At 37.2% G+C, this 16188-nt stretch overlaps 1 protein-coding gene and 1 pseudogene across 1 annotated transcript; both read left to right on the forward strand.

Moving 5' to 3' along the window:
* The first annotated feature begins 1759 nt into the window (after positions 1 to 1759).
* On the forward strand, positions 1760 to 3390 carry LOC148869652 (uncharacterized). The gene has a single exon (XM_088968295.1). It carries the CDS (start codon positions 2426 to 2428, stop codon positions 3245 to 3247), a length of 822 nt encoding a protein of 273 aa, XP_088824421.1. The 5' UTR covers positions 1760 to 2425; the 3' UTR covers positions 3248 to 3390.
* Positions 3391 to 13652: 10262 nt separating this feature from the next.
* Positions 13653 to 14557, forward strand: LOC148869653 (growth-regulating factor 5-like; annotated as a pseudogene).
* Positions 14558 to 16188: the final 1631 nt, after the last annotated feature.

Genomic DNA, 16188 nt, shown 5'->3' on the forward strand with positions numbered 1-16188 from the left:
GTCTTAGTAGCTGGAAGACCATTTGGTTAAGGGGTGCCTTGCCACATGTCTTTCCGTGCAAAAGACGCAATTAAAAAAGTTGAAAAACTCCATTTGGAGCTTCCTGAAAATAGCCCAAAACGAACTTTGCACATCTTTTCAGGACGGCATCTTTTGGCAATTAGATCTTTTCCCAACCAAATGGGAAAAGACAAAAATGCATGCTATCAAGCTTCTAAGCAGCCGACAGCCCGTTCAGAAAGATGCACCAAACGGGGCCATAATGAAAATTAAATTAAAAAATATTGAAAAAACAATTTTCCATTGCAATATTCAAACCTAGAATTAGAAAAGATGGTGTGAATGCTTTACTTGAATTTTATTATGAAAATATGGGAATTGATATTGGAACAAAAAAAAAACATGAAGTTAAAATTTTATTATTTCAAATGTCTAGTATATATGAATCACAAATACTAAGATATAAGAGAACTCGTAATGAATCCACCACTAAAACCACTAGTTCTGGTAATGAAAGAGACAGAGTTTGATCATTAATAAATAAAAGACAGCAATTAGTTGTCACTTAATCATCAAATTCATTTAATGAACTTCATTTTTATTTAGAAGCTAACTTTAGTAGTTTAATAGATCCCCTTGGCTTTGAGGAATTAAATAAGTTTAATATTTTAGCATGGTGGAAAAAGCATAGAAAAAATTATCCCATGCTTGGCACCATGGTATGGAATCTATTAACCCCTTGGTGTTCACAATTCTATTGAAATCTTATTTCAGTGTAGTATTAAGGCACTGGGCGGCAAGAGAAGCTACATAAATGACAGAAACTTAGAGATGTGCATATATTTTAAAGGTTGGCTAAATTCTAAAGACAGACTACAAGATCAGGGAGGGCATAACAATTCAACTGAAGGTTCACCAAAATGCAGATAATGCAAATCAATTTCAAAGAGAAGGAGATGGTGGAACTTGAAGTTAAAGAAAATATTGAAGCCAATATTGTATATTCAATAATTGTACAATATTTTTAAAACTTTTGTAAATTTTGTTTTTCAATTTTATTAAAAAAAGTTATTTATGATTTTTTTTCAATGCCACTATAATTCTTTATTTTTAATTTTTTTCACTTCATATGTGATTAATTGTAGGCATTAAATTCAAATGAAATAAAGTTTTTGGAATTTTCTTTGTTATCAATTTTATATTTTTAAGTCACTCAAATGTTTTTTATTAATTCTTTATTTTTTCTAAAATATTTATCTTTTTTACTTAACAAAAAACTGAAAAGTATTCAAAATACTTATGAAAAAAAGATTAGGCCTGTGACCCGGCCTAGCTTAGGCCCACAACCCAACGCGTGGCTCGGCCCAAGCCCGCAGCATGGCACAAGTTCCCCTGGACTCGTGCCGTGGACTGTATCGGGTTTCCCCTTTAAGGGGTTTCGGGCCAGGCACGCACAGCCCACCCAGGCCTGCGTGTTGGCCTGCCACGAACTACTATAGACTATAGTGGGGCAACCCGCAAAAGTGGGCCGTGCCGCTGCCAGCCCACATTACACCTCTGACAGACACTTCAAAATATTTCAACTTTCAAGATAGCCCACATTACACCTCTGTCGTGCCGGGCCAGGCACGCACAGCCCACCGCTGCCAGCCCACATCGTCTCTTTCCCTTCGTTTTGAGGTTTTCGACTTTTCGTTTTACTTTTACCCCAAACCCCACCACTCGGTTCATCGGTTGGCACGTAACTGGGTAAGCCCCAGACGCAGTGCGGTTTCGAACCCCGCTACACCATATCAACCTTTGAGAAGTGAAGAGTTGTTAGATAAAGTTAGCGGTACTTTGCCCTCAAGCAATTGATTGCTTGAACCCTCAGCCCTAAATATCTGTTCCAACTTCCATGGTTGAGTACCTGAACCCTCAGCCCTCAATCAAGTGAAGGCCGCCTCTCCGTGGCCGGTCTCATATCCGCATTTCCTCTACGATTTGCCTGTCTCCGATCCGATCTCTGATCTCCTCAAGCGCCCGCCCATCGCCGGTCTGGGATCTGGTCATGGAATAGGTCCTTAAACCCAGATTCTCCGGCCTTCTCGTTACCTGCATTATCACCGGCGCAGTCTCTTCCAAGAGCTGCCATTTGACCTGCATCGTCGCCCTTCTTCTTGTTTTCGTGTCGGTCTTTGAGTTCCCCAAGGGATCCGATAAGCATTTTCTCCTTTTCCTCTCGGACACAATTATGCAGTGATTGTCCGCCAAATCTGCAAGAGAAAATACCGATGAACATTCTGTCATAGTTGAAGAACTTCTAAACTATCAATGCAGTTAGTGAAAAATTTAAGCGCAGATCCAGACTCCTGAAAGCCTCTAACATCTACCAGGGATTCAAGCCTCGCGACATTCAGTAATTCGTACCCAGTCAACAATCAAAATGGCCACCCACAGCGACGACGATGAGGGCATAAATCCTCTCACCATCCTGATAGGAGGAAAAGAAGAAGAAAGAGCAGCTGCGGCAGAAGAAAAATACACAAATCGACTACAGCAACACCACTATCTTAGTTCGATCGATTCAACTGTTTCTATTCGGCAACTTCCGTCAGAAGGCCTTTCCTTTCAGCTCTGGCCCGCCGCGACCACTCTCGTTAGCCTTCTCGATCGATGCAAACAACAACCCAATAACAACCCCCTTTTCCCAATCCTCACCTCCTTATCTGACGGTCACCAAGGCCGTCTCCGCATCCTCGAGCTTGGTTCCGGCACCGGCCTGGTAGGCATTGCTGCAGCGGCTATCCTTGGAGCCGATGTCACCATCACTGACCTACCCCACGTCCTCCCCAACCTCCAGTTTAACGCGGATGCCAACTCCAGTACCTTGGCCGTGCACTGTGGGACCATCAAAACCGCCTCGCTCAGGTGGGGTGAGAGTGCGGACATGGAATCCATTGGCCGTGAGTTCGATCTCCTATTGGCGTCCGACGTAGTCTACCACGACCACCTCTTCGACCCTCTTCTCAAGACTCTGCAGTTCTTCCTGACCGGAGAAAACAAATTAGTGTTCCTGATGGCCCATTTGAGGAGGTGGAAGAAGGACTCTGTCTTCTTCAAAAAAGCAAGAAAACTATTCAACGTTGAGATGGTACATACTGACCCTCCCTCCCCTGTCTCGCGAATTGGTGTGGCTGTTTATTGCTTTCAGGGAAAGCTCCGGGGTGCCACTGCAGCCCCCCAGACAGTCTCTGCTATCGTGTGATGCCTTTGCCTTCAAATTTTAATGTTGATTGATAAGATATTGGGAGAGACGGAAAAGGAATTCCGCTCCATCCCTTGCATTTGAAATTTTGAATTGTATCTTTACAAATCGAAATTCAGTGGTTTATACTTTGAAACTTCTCCCTACGACAATCTCCATTTTCGTCATCAACGAGGAAGAACGTTGGCGAAGAAGCGAATGAGAGCATCTCCCTCCATCGGAATGTTTTTTTGTCTAATACGCTTAGTCATAAAGCAAGATCAAAGAGAAAACGGGGATCTGTAGAGAGAAGCTTAGATATGATTTTAGAGGAGACGTTCCAGTTTCCAATTGGCCTGAATTGTGCTGGCTTTAAGAGTCCAATGATTTGGGGGATAAAGATTGAATGTGTGATTCATTTCTTTCATTAATTGCCTGTTTGTGAAAGAAATCATGCATCATACTAATCCGAAATTTTCAAATTCAATTTCACCAAACAATTGATTTAGCATGCATAAGCCTCTGGCTTATTCCCACTTGTCAGACTTCTAATTGTGAATGAGGTCCGACTATTTCTCCAAAATTTTTAACAATATAAAAACTTATGTTTAAAATCAATATGAAAAATAAATCACCGGTTCATCTTTATCAGACGGGTCAACCAATGATTTCATAATTAAAAAATAAATATACTAAATATTACAAAAAATACAAAATTTTGTAAAATAAATTAGGCATGTATCTAATATTATATTTATCGTATTAAACAACAACGAATATGATAAACAAGGAGTATTTTTATTATGAAGGAAATCAAATACATGATTTAAAACCAACCCAAAAACTAAACCCAATGGTTTAACCTTTAGGCTATATGGGTCAATTCATGATATAATAATTAAATAATAAAAGTTTATAAAGATAAAGATACAAAATTTATTAAATACATCAAAATTTCGTAAAAAACTTTTGGATGCATCTCTAGTATTATTTATGTATTCATCATGGGTGGACTCATGACCATCTAGATGCAAAAAGAAAATTGTTATTAGTCCAGCTCATTATTATTCATCATGAGTCGATTTTTGGCCCACAACCCTCACTTTGGGGGGCAAAGGGGTGAAGGGGGAAGTTATTAATGGTGAAGGGTACCGAATACCAAAAAAATTAAAAAATAAATAAAAAGTTGGACCTATGCCTAAGCTGTTTGGGTTATTCTTAGGGGTGGATTCGAGCCGATTCGAGCTAAGTCGAATAGTACCAAACTCAAGCTCAGATCGAGACTATTCTATAAGGCTCGAGCTCGAGCTCGATTTTGAGAAAAATATATATATATATATAAAAAATTGTATTTTAAATTTTAAAAATTAAGAATCATAATAATTAATAATTATAATATTTTTATTATATATATTATTTTCTATAATTTTATTATATATATTTGACCTGGCTTGCGAGCCTCACAAGCCGAGCTCTAATAGGTTTGAGCTCGGCTCATTTAATAATCAAGCCACTGAATTGGGCTCGAGCTCGATTGAAACCGAGCTGAGACAAGATCGATCATCTTTTAAAAAGCTCAGCTCGTTGCCACCCCTAGTTATTCTATTATTCAAGTTGGGCTTAGCCTAACCCCCAAGTAGCCCAAGTCAGGCTTGAACGTATATACACATATTTGCATAAATGCATGGTTATATCTAAATATTAAAATGGAAAGGTCCAAACTGACGCTTTTATGTTCTCTAGTTTTTTTTTCATATTTTAAAAACAAAAAATATTAAAACTGAGAAGTTTCATTCTGAAAACAACCCCCTAAACAAGGTAGGGTCTACTTTTTTCCTCCTTTTTTTAATTTTTGTTGGAATTATAGTTGATAAGGGCAACTTTTGGGTTTTATTATCAATAAAAATAATTTTTTAACATAATTTCTAGAATAGGGTAACTTTTAAAATATATATATATATAACGTAAAAACATTATTCATCTCCTTCCTCCTTCAAACCACCAAATCCAACCCAAAAGCGGTTTCTAAAATGGAATTTGGGAAATCTCAACTCCTAAGAATGTTACCCCACTCACAATCATCTCTTTCTCTCTCCTCACTCTATTTTGAAAGCCCACAAGACCACATTTCTATACAAATTCTACGTTACAACTTGCTAGGCATCGGTCATTAGAGCACACCGGAAACTAGGCTTTGGCCCCGTGGAAAACAGGAAACATACCCCCTCACCCAAATCCACACTTGTAATCTGAACTAAAACTGTCACCTCTGTCTTTGCCATCTTCTTCCTCTTTCTCCTCTTGTTGGGTATATAAAAAAGAATGCGGTTTATGTAGATTTAATCATCATCAATCTTTGAGTCTTTGATTTGAGATTTCCCAAATTCCATTTTAGAATAAAAAAAACAGGTGATGTGAGGTGGTGCGCTATCAATTTTCGTTTTGAGGGTTTAAGGTTTAAATTGTTGCTGCATCAAGTACAAGGATTAAGAGTAGTGAAGAAGAGCCCAAGGTTATTTATTAATCTTGATAGAGATTTATTCGATGGTTTGGAGGAGGAAGAAGATGAACATTGATTTTGCTCTTATTTGGTATATTTTTAAATAAGTTAACCTATTTTAGAAATTATATTAAAAGGATTATTTTTATTGATATTAGGGTTCAAAAGTTGTCCTTATTAGCTATATTTAAATTTTACATTTCTTGCCAATGAGAAGCCAAAGATGTGTGGATGTCCAAAATGTCTCGCCAATCAATCCATATCAGCATCAGCTTGTAGTGAAGCCACTAAAGAGTCAAAGATGCTTCATTTTCCAATGCACGTTTGGTGCTGTTCTAAAATTTGTGATTTTTCTTTTTCTCCTTATTACAAATTGTTTTTACAGGTAAAGAAAGTCATAGAATAACCAAGAAAAAGAAATTATAAACATGATGCTCCAACTATTCCTGGCCTGACTCCCACTAGATAGGCCTATCAAAAAAAAAACTTTGCTTTCTAAGAAATAATATGCACATCTAAACTTGAAGTTCAAGGTTTATAAACAAACTTTTACGAAATTGAAACTATGAGGTGGCATTTGATAACACTTTTTAGATGTCTAACAACTTAAAAACTGTTTTCTAGATGTAAGGGTGTTTGAGATCATCTATTTCTAACATCTAATAAGAGAAAAGACATGTGAAATGATAAGGTTTGATTTCATGTCTTGCTAGAATCTATGTGATGAAATGACGTTAATGTCCTCATTATTGTCATTTATTATTATTATTATGTAAACAATATTATTAAATGTTATTTCATAATATTAAGAATATTATTTAATAATAATAGTAATGACAATAATAATAACAAATATTATTATTATAGAACTCAACCCCTTTACAAGTTGGGAGAGAACCCGAAATACTAGTCTACCCAAAAAGTTGTTTCCATGTTTAGCGAGTCAGCCATCCCATTAGCTGTTCTCTTTATACATCTAAAAGTTGCCCCTAACTCCTCTTGCCATGTTCTTGATCAAGCTGCTGTCATCCATCCAAGAAATTAAAAGTTCTCAGTCCCCTTCAACCTCTTATCGAAAGCAGCCTTAATACTATTTTTTGTTGTCTATCAACTACGCATTTTAGGTTTTAGTGGGTCATGATTGTACGTACTCATTTATACATCCACCTGCAACTCTTTGCAGATAAATACAAGCTTCAATTTTGAATTTGCAAATTGATATTTTCCATGCCCAATATTCTATAAGAAATTGAAAGTTATCCTTATTCTCTATATAGTTTTACTTGACTAAAGGAAAATTATCTTATTCCTCACATGAGGTAAGCTAGTGAAGTAATGGGGAATTAATTAATCACATAGGAATGGTGATAATTCTGCAGGAAGTAATTGATGAAGATGATGAGGAATTAAAAGACCTAAGGGAAGAGTTTGGGAATGAGATCTATAACGCTGGTGTCACAACCTTGCTGGAGATCAATTAGTATAACCCTGGTGGAAGGTACCCAGTTCATGAGCTTTGAAACTTCAGGGTAGGAAGGAAAACCACATTAAAAGAGGTGATCAACCATATATGTGGGTGCTTTAAGACATATAAACATAAAAGGTGAAGGCATAGTCTTCAAGATTTGTATTCAGATCTGAAGTTCAGGTGGCGTTTGATAACATTTTTCAGACTTCTAAAATTTGAAAATATTGTTTTTCAACTGCCAAAGATATTTGGAAGTGTATCTAAATTTGAGTCTGAAATGAAATTTCAACTCTGAATTAATAAGATCCAGGTTAGGCACTAAATGCGGTCATATGCGTTTCAAACCCGTCCAAAATACCCTTAACAAAAGACACACATTTTTCCACTTGACACAGCAATAAACCAACGGCAACTCTCAGCAGCGACAATCTGTTTTCTCCTCCATTTTTTTCTTTCTCCCCCCTCTCTTCTTCCCCATTTTCTTTTTCTCTCGTTCTCTCTCTTTTCAGGCCTTGGTCATGATTTCTGCTTGGATCTCACACCAAGGTTGTGACTACTACGCGACGCAAAGATCAACTGAAGGACTTATCTCAAAGCTATTGCCGAAAAGATCCATTGAAGGGCTTGTCTCGGAGCTGTTGCTGGAGACCTGGATTTGAATGCTAAAGGGCCTATTATTGAGGGTCATTGTGCCATATTTATGTTTGAAGTGGAAGTGTGCATTATTTATATTAATTATTAAATACTTCAATTTTTATTAATTATTACATATTTTATTTTCTATTACTTATTAACTAGTTTATTACTTTTTCATTGGAATTTATTCATATTTTTAATATTATTTTGATTTTAATAAATTATTTTAATTTTTATAATCTTTATTAGATAGTTTGTTCTAAGGGTAAAATAATAAAATCATGAAATTTTAGACACTGAAAGTTTGATCCAACACAAACAAATTTGTATATTTAGAGCCTCTAAAAAGTAGAAAAGCATCTATGCTTCTTTTGAAATTTCAAACACAAAATAAGATCTTTTTAACTTTTCAGATTTATCAAATGCCACCTTAAGTTGTGTTTGGTTGCAGTGCAAATAAATTTGCACTGATATAAAATTATGGTAATGCAAATGATTTGGGTGCAAATTTTGATATATTTTTGCTTCAAATTTTACCTTATTTTGTTAGATTGCAGTATAAATTAAGTAAAAAAAAACATGAAATAGAATGAAATAAACTTAAAAGAAAACTAAATCAGAATTTTCATTCTTTTTATTTACACTCTCTTGTGTTTGTGCTAGTGCAAATAAGATTGTACTGCAACCAAACACAGCCTCTTCCTTTGAACTACTGCATTTGAGCTCTATTTTGTGTTGAATTGAACCAATGTGTATGTTGTCTTGCACCAAATCCTGGAAAAATGAAATCTATCATATCTACAACGGCTTCTGGGTCTTTTTTTCTATACATATTTGAATTAATGCTACTGTAGGACCCTATGTTAATGAGAGTTTACCCACATAAATACAGAATGCTCAGACTCAGAATGCAGCAGATGGGTTTCCTGGCAAATATGTGAGACTTCAAGTCTTTTGTCTTTCATCTATCCAAAAAAATGTCCTTTTCTCTTCTGTAAAGAAATGTAATGTAAAAACCTGGTAGAATTGGCTGATGGAGCAGTGCTCTAGGTATAGCCGTATAGCCTTCTAGAGAGTTGAGACATTGCACTATGGATTTAAAATGGTAGAACTTGAATATCTATCTTCGAAGCTAGTTAAGTGTTTCTGGATTGCCTTGCCCTCTTGCTTTTATTTGTTTTTATGATATTTGGGGTCGTGCTTTACCCCTTGCGTTGTGTAGCACAATCTCCGGTTTCACTAAAAATATCACTGTTTTCAAAACCGGACCGGACTGGATGGTCGGGCCAGAAAAATTAGGAATTGGTCATCTGATCGGTTCTGTTTTCTTTCGAAATCGCTTTTTCCCCAAAACTGTTGATTTTGGTCAGCAAACCGCTGAACTAGCTGATTAATCATTTGAATCGTTCAAACGGTTTTTACCATTTTTTAATATTTAAATTTTTTTTGTCAGAATGGACCGTCCGTTCGGGTCAAACGGTCAGACCGTTCGAACTGATAACCAGAACCCTGACCGGTTAGATCACCAGTTTGTTTTTAAAAACCATGAAAAATATATATAATTTCAATGAAAAAACAGGACATAAATTATATATATATATATATATATATATATAATACTATTCAATATAAAACATTATACAACTGCAATATTTTATGTATTAGAATATAGGCCCAGGCCTAAGCTATAACCCTTATCATATGTGCAAAGCCCAGCCTGGCTCATGATCACCCGTACCCAAAAGATTGTAGAAGTCAGAAAGAGATGCTTGGCGTTCAACAGAATGCATGCTTTAATGGGGTACACAAATATCAGCCAAAAATGAGGTCTGAATGAGAAATTAATAGTCGTAATTAGTAGATAAGACCTAGGGTTTTAGGAGATGCATAAAAAGATTGATGTGGTTAGTGGTTACCAATCTTTTTACGAGTCGTAATAGTCGTAAAAAGATCATAAACATCAGCCATCAGCTATATGATTAGTTAGTAGTTACAAATAAAAATAAGAACACCGAATCAATACTGAGTTAAAGTGAGTGAGTCCAAATTTTGATTTAGCAAGCAGACAGTACTTCAGTTGTTTTGCTGCACAAAAAGTGTGGTTACCAAACCCAATGAACATAGACATATAGTCATAACGCTCCGGGTGTTGGCCAATATGTATGATTTTCATTGTTTTATTAAACAAAAAACAGTGATCAAATAAAGCAAAACCAATCAAAAGACTGATCTGTAAGCTGTTTTAGTTTGAAAAACAAAACCAGGCATATTGGCGAATTCCACAAATCTATGATTTCTAGTATTGCTCTTAATCCGAACTCCACATCCTCCTCACCAGGCTCACCTTATATTGACGGTTCTTGAATATTGATAGCCCAATCATCCATTCTTGATGTCCATTAACAGGGGCACGTTGCCACTTAGAAACATAAAAAACCTCTTGACTATCAAACTTGTAACATATTCTTACTCAAACCTTCATTACCATGAGTCAGACAAGTTGAGAAAAGCTACTACTTGGGTTGACCGTAACCCTATCTTACAAATTGTAACTCAAGTCACCCAACTTCATGAAAGCAATCAAAGAACTGTTGATCCTGGCCAATGCAGTATATCCCCAAAAGCAGTAGACAAAAGGTAAGCGACGTTGCTAAAATCGAGTAAAAAATAAAACAAAGTAAACTGGAGAGAGGGAGAGAGAGAGACTGAGTTGTGAGAGAAACCAAACTCTAAATCCCTTGGAGTGCAGAAAAGAATCGTCCGTGACAAAGCAAGGACAGACGAACAGAAGTTCCTTTATAAAGACTAGCGACAACCTGTACAACCATCATAAAAGTGATGCATGTTACATTTACAGACATGTAAATGTATATCTCTGTTGAGCTAATCCCCTGAAGCCATTTATCCAAACTCAGCATTTACTCCTTGGCTGTTCTTGTTTTACACGTATATACGCAGCTTGTCTGACTTCCAAACATTCGGATTTATGGACTCCCTGTCCAATTCTGTATCCATCTTAGAAAATTGTTCTTTTTATTAAAATAGGAGTGAATAAATGGGTTAAAAACCGAACTGAATAAATCAAAATTTTAAATGAAAAATCGAAATATTAAAAACTAAAATAACCGAAATCAAAATTTTCAGTTCGATTTTCGGTTAAAACCGAATTTCAACACTATATATATTTTAATATATATTATATATTGAAATATATATATTATACAATGTATATAATAAATGATATATTTAATACATAATATAATACAATATAATATATTTTATACATATTATATATGTATTATATGTTGATAAAATTTGATTAATTCAGTTTTTTCGGTTAACCAATTTTCTAAACCTGAAAACCGAAATTTTCAGTTCAATTTTTCGGTTTTAACCAAATAATCCTCACCCTTAAAAACTTGCCATCTCTTCAATATATCTTCCGTAACATCACCTAAATCATTTTTTATTATTATTTCCACCCAATTACTTTTCAGTCTGCCCTTAGCTCTTCTAGCCCCCTTCAACTTAATAAGAGATCATTTTTCCTAACAGCAACAGGTCCTGTAGATGGTCTTGTCCTACCCAGGAGAACCCTCTGAGATATTGGACGTGAGAATCACTAGCTGGCATCTAATGGTAAGGGCCTTCCCTCAGATTATAGAGCACTTAGCAATAAAGTAAAAAAGTTTCCCATGGTTTTAGATTGTTGTTTGGAGGCAAAACATTAAACCTATCACCAGAACCGTTCATAACAGTATCTACAGAAAACCACTTTGAACTCAATTATAACACCCCCTTTCATCTACTATTCTACAATCCGAACATTGCCCCCACCAGAAAGCTTCAGAAGCCTAAACCTCAATTTCCTCCTAAATAAGACCCCCAACAATCTGCCAAGTTAATTTATCAAAAAAAAAAAAAAAAAACCTGCCCAGTTACTCCATGATTTTGACTCAGAAAGAACAGGCCCAAGCTCTTTGACTTCTTTCAATCACCTTCTAAAGCATCTTTTTCTCTACTTGAGCTGTCATCTATTACTAAAAACTACACCCTTTTCTTATTGGTCCAACACTACCTCCTCCCCTTTCCTCTCCAAGCAATTGTCCAAATTCTTCACTGATTTTTCGCTTGAATCGCTTCTCAGCTTAAGAGTTGCCAAGATTTCACCAGTTCCATTCCCCTCCATCAGATACCAAATAAATTCCTGGTTATAATGCCAAATCAGTTAGCTGTTCCTCAACTGCAGAAACAGATACTCTCCTTTGGACTTGCTACACCCCACTGCCACCTGCCCTTGTCATATAATCAGAATCACCATCGAATGCTGAATTATACTTCTGAGTAGCATTCGAGTGACCAAGACGCCACCAGATCACAAGCTACTCCTACAAACTTTTCCTCTTGTATACCTTCTTGGACTTGCCAATCAGGCCTGAGCCATATAATTTGCTCCTTAAACGCAAGGAAACTTTGGTGATATGATGATTTTTAATGCCTTGAACTCCTGTTTGAAGATTGATCCTCTCTAAGGGCTGAGAATAATTTCTAGATCTGCCCAAATCCTCCTGTACCTAAATCAAGAATTGGAGAAGAGTGGTGATCAGGATTTACCTCGTTCCCATCCATGTGTCCATGGCTGAGCTCAGGTGTGCATTTTGTTTTATGTTATTTTTTTTTGCTACACAACGGGGGTAGCCCATCCCCTTCCCTTAACCACCCCCCCCACCCACCCAACTGGTTGCAGCAGGATTTGATCCCAGGTCTTTAGTCCGACGGGTCAGAGATCCTTCAACTGAGCCACCATCAGTTGGTTAGTTGTGTATATACCTGATTCTTTGCAATCTGAGACCAAAGACACAACCACTTCCACTTCTAGACGAGCCACACCACATGATAAGCTTCTCTCTTGCACCAACAAGAGCAAGCTCGAAAGTTCTAGTAGCATTCTCCATCAAACAGCACTCCCCTTTGATCAGAAGCCTCCTCACTTCTTCACTAACTAGCAGAACCTTTTCAGAGCCTACTCCTGAAACTGCTAATCATTGCCAACAGATATATCTAGAGCACCTTCCAGAGCCACAACCATTTTATCTAGCAAGGGGCAGCAACTCTCAGCATGCTCAAAACGACTTTTCTCCCCTTCCCTTTCCTCCATCTGACGACTTAGAAAAACCAGACCGCCATATCCATTCCAATTTTGGTGAACCAATGGGTGGACATGTTCCTTCTTAACCTTCAGGATATATGAAAATTCTAATGCTTTCACAACAACCTTTTCTTGCAATTTAAACCCTCATATTCAGGGCCAACAATGTAGTGGTCTAATTCATATTTTCAGCAGATATGCAACCACCAACTAGCTTTTATCATAAATTGCAGCTTAGGAAATAGAACACCTAAAAGGCTTACGAGTGCATGTCTTAAAATAACACACACAAAATTCATGTGAATGAAGAAACCACATTTTCATAAATAACCTGATGAGCATCTTTTTTTATCAGTAAAAAAATTACACATGGCTCATTTTTTTCTTTTTCTTTTTTTTTTTGGGGGGGGGGGGGGGGGGGGTAAATAACAAAACCCTCCCGTACTATGGGGTCTGTGACAAAGACCCCTATACTTTGTTTTGCACAAAAACCCCCTGTACTATAACTATGAGATCCCTGTACTTGCTAACTTTCCGTTGAAATCCGCAGCTACAATATTTTTTAATTCCCATACTACCTTTGTCTTGAGTCGATTTTTCAATGCATGGGGCTGTTCTCAGATGAGTTTTGGCAGGAAAGCAGACCCCGAACCAGGGAGATGCAGGAGAACGGATGGAAAGAAATGGAGATGATCGAAAGAAGCATGCCCAGATTCAAAGTACTGCAAGAGACACAAGCACGGGTAGAAACCGTTCAAGAAAGCCTGTGGAAGTTATTACGGCAAACACCTCTACAACAATCTCATCAATACCCATAAACCCCTCTGCCATTACCAACAACTCCTCTGCAAATTCCTCTTCTTACTCCCTTCCTTCACTCTCTTCGTCAGTTGCTGCTGAAACCAATCACCAACACCATTCTTATTACAACATCCCACAAAACTAACGGCTCAGTCCTCTTGAAAACCCAACTATAGTATACTAATTTTTCTCTGGTTATCTGAACAAAAAGAAACAGGTATTTTCATGGATTGAAGGGAGAGGTGGATGAGCGTGCTTTCTTTTCAGAAACTTATGGGACTGCTAGGAGTGCATCGGATTCATCGGTTGATAATTCGTGGCGATTTGCATCGCTAGTTCAATCCAAACAGAGGAGTTGCTCTGCTTGACAAGGTGACTACTCTCAGCCGCAGTTGCAAAGCCTTACTGACATTTCGAAACAGCAAAAACAGCAGCAAGAGCAGCACTGTTTGTTTTGGGTGCCGACTTCAAATCCAAAAGGCCGGAGAAGATGGAGAGAGAAGAGGAACCCCAGCAACCTCTTCGCCACTTCTTCGACGAGTGGCCACCAAAGAGCAGAGACACGTGGCTCGATTTGGAGGATGACCGATCGAACCGGGCCTTATTCTCCACAACTCAGCTCTCGATTTCCACTCCTATGCCATCTCTCAACTTCGCAATCTCCAATTCCCGAACTCAGAATGGTAATTTGATTCCGACGAGAGAACAAATGAGGATGATATTGCAGATATTGTTCCTTCATATGTATATACTATACGGTGAATAATTCATCTGAATTAGCTCCTCTGTAGAATGTCAGAATCAGTTTGTGTCGTTTTACCTGGAAGAATCTTTCGGTTATCTGAGAAACCTCTGCATGAGTTCCATGGCATAGTCTTGGATTTGTCATGGTCGAATAATAAACTTAAGAGTATAGGTAGAATGTCAGAATCAGTTTGTATCGTTTTACCTGGAATAATCTTTCGGTTATCTGAGAAACCTCTGCATGAGTTCCATGGCATAGTGGTGATGGCCGGGAGGAACGGAAAACAAGAGGAAAGCATGAAGAAAAAAGGGGAGGAGAGAATGGAGAAGGGGAAGAAAGAAATTTGGGGGCTGGGGGGAAAGAGAGAGAAATGTGAAGGAATCTCAGGTAAAAAGAATTACCGCCGCTATTGTTTTGTTTGTGCAGATGAACAGTGTTTTCTCCTAATTGTCCGAATAATTATTACAAAAATAATATAAAAATTAAAAAATATTGTAACGGCAAATTTTAACAGAAAACTAACAGAAAGGGGTATTTGTAGGTCTTTGTAATTTACCCTTTTTTTGGGGAGAGGGATGGGCAAACTACTAAGGCGACAAAAATTACGATATTCAAAATATAACATGAAACTACAAAATAACATTTTCAACAGAATTACAAAAAGAAGCCATACGGTGAGGTCTTGGATTTGTCATGGTCGAATAATAAGGTTAAGATGGCTCTTACAGAAGAAATTGTATTCTCCTGTTGGTCAACTTTGTTACCATTTACCGCTGCAAGGAGTTGTGGTGGTTATGGCCGGGAGGAACGGAAAACAAGAGGAAAGCATGAAGAAAAAAGGGGAGTGAGAGAATGGAGAAGGGGAAGAAAAGAAATTTGGGGGCTGGGGGGAAAGAGAGAGAGAAATGTGAAGGAATCTCAGGTAAAAAGAATTATCGCCGCTATTGTAACGGCAAATTTTAACAGAAAACTAACAGAAAGGGGTATTTGTAGGTCTTTGTAATTTACCCTTTTTTTGGGGAGAGGGATGGGCAAACTACTAAGGCGACAAAAATTACGATATTCAAAATATAACATGAAACTACAAAATAACATTTTCAACAGAATTACAAAAAGAAGCCATACGGAACTCAATTTCAGCAAAATATATAGAAATTTAGGTAATTAGTACGGCTTTTATGAATCAGAAAATCTATTAATAGATAACATAATCTATAGAAAAACTTAACAGTGAGATCCCAGTTCCAACAGAACATGGTTACGCAGACAACGATGAAGCTTAACATGGTCAAGTAGTTTTTTTTTAAGTTAAAACATTGTATAAGGGGGAAGGAGACCCCTCAAAAAGAAGCATATACAATTATACATCCCTTGAAGAAGGGATTTATAAGTAAGACTTCTATATACATATTCACATAATTCTGATGCACTGACACAGTCACACTTTTAATTTGTTCCCAGTGGTTGTTTAAGTGGCGATGCTCAAATCCAGCAAAGCCGCTCCATTGGCTGGCCCATCTAATCAAATATTGTTTCCACATTTTCCATTAGAATGGATCTGCAGCTCCATTCCTTTCAATCAATTGTGAGGATTTTGTTCCATACAGCGGTCCATATAAAAAGGGCAACCTTAGATGGTTTCCCAACTTTCCAGATCCACTTC

This window comes from Nelumbo lutea, chromosome 2 (assembly GCF_056320005.1).
Source record: "Nelumbo lutea isolate HS-2025 chromosome 2, American lotus-T2T, whole genome shotgun sequence".
NCBI lineage: Eukaryota > Viridiplantae > Streptophyta > Magnoliopsida > Proteales > Nelumbonaceae > Nelumbo > Nelumbo lutea.

Coding starts and splice junctions, on each gene's coding strand:
- LOC148869652 (XM_088968295.1), top strand. CDS start 2,426: ATGGCCACCCACAGCGACGACGATGAGGGCATAAATCCTCTCACCATC.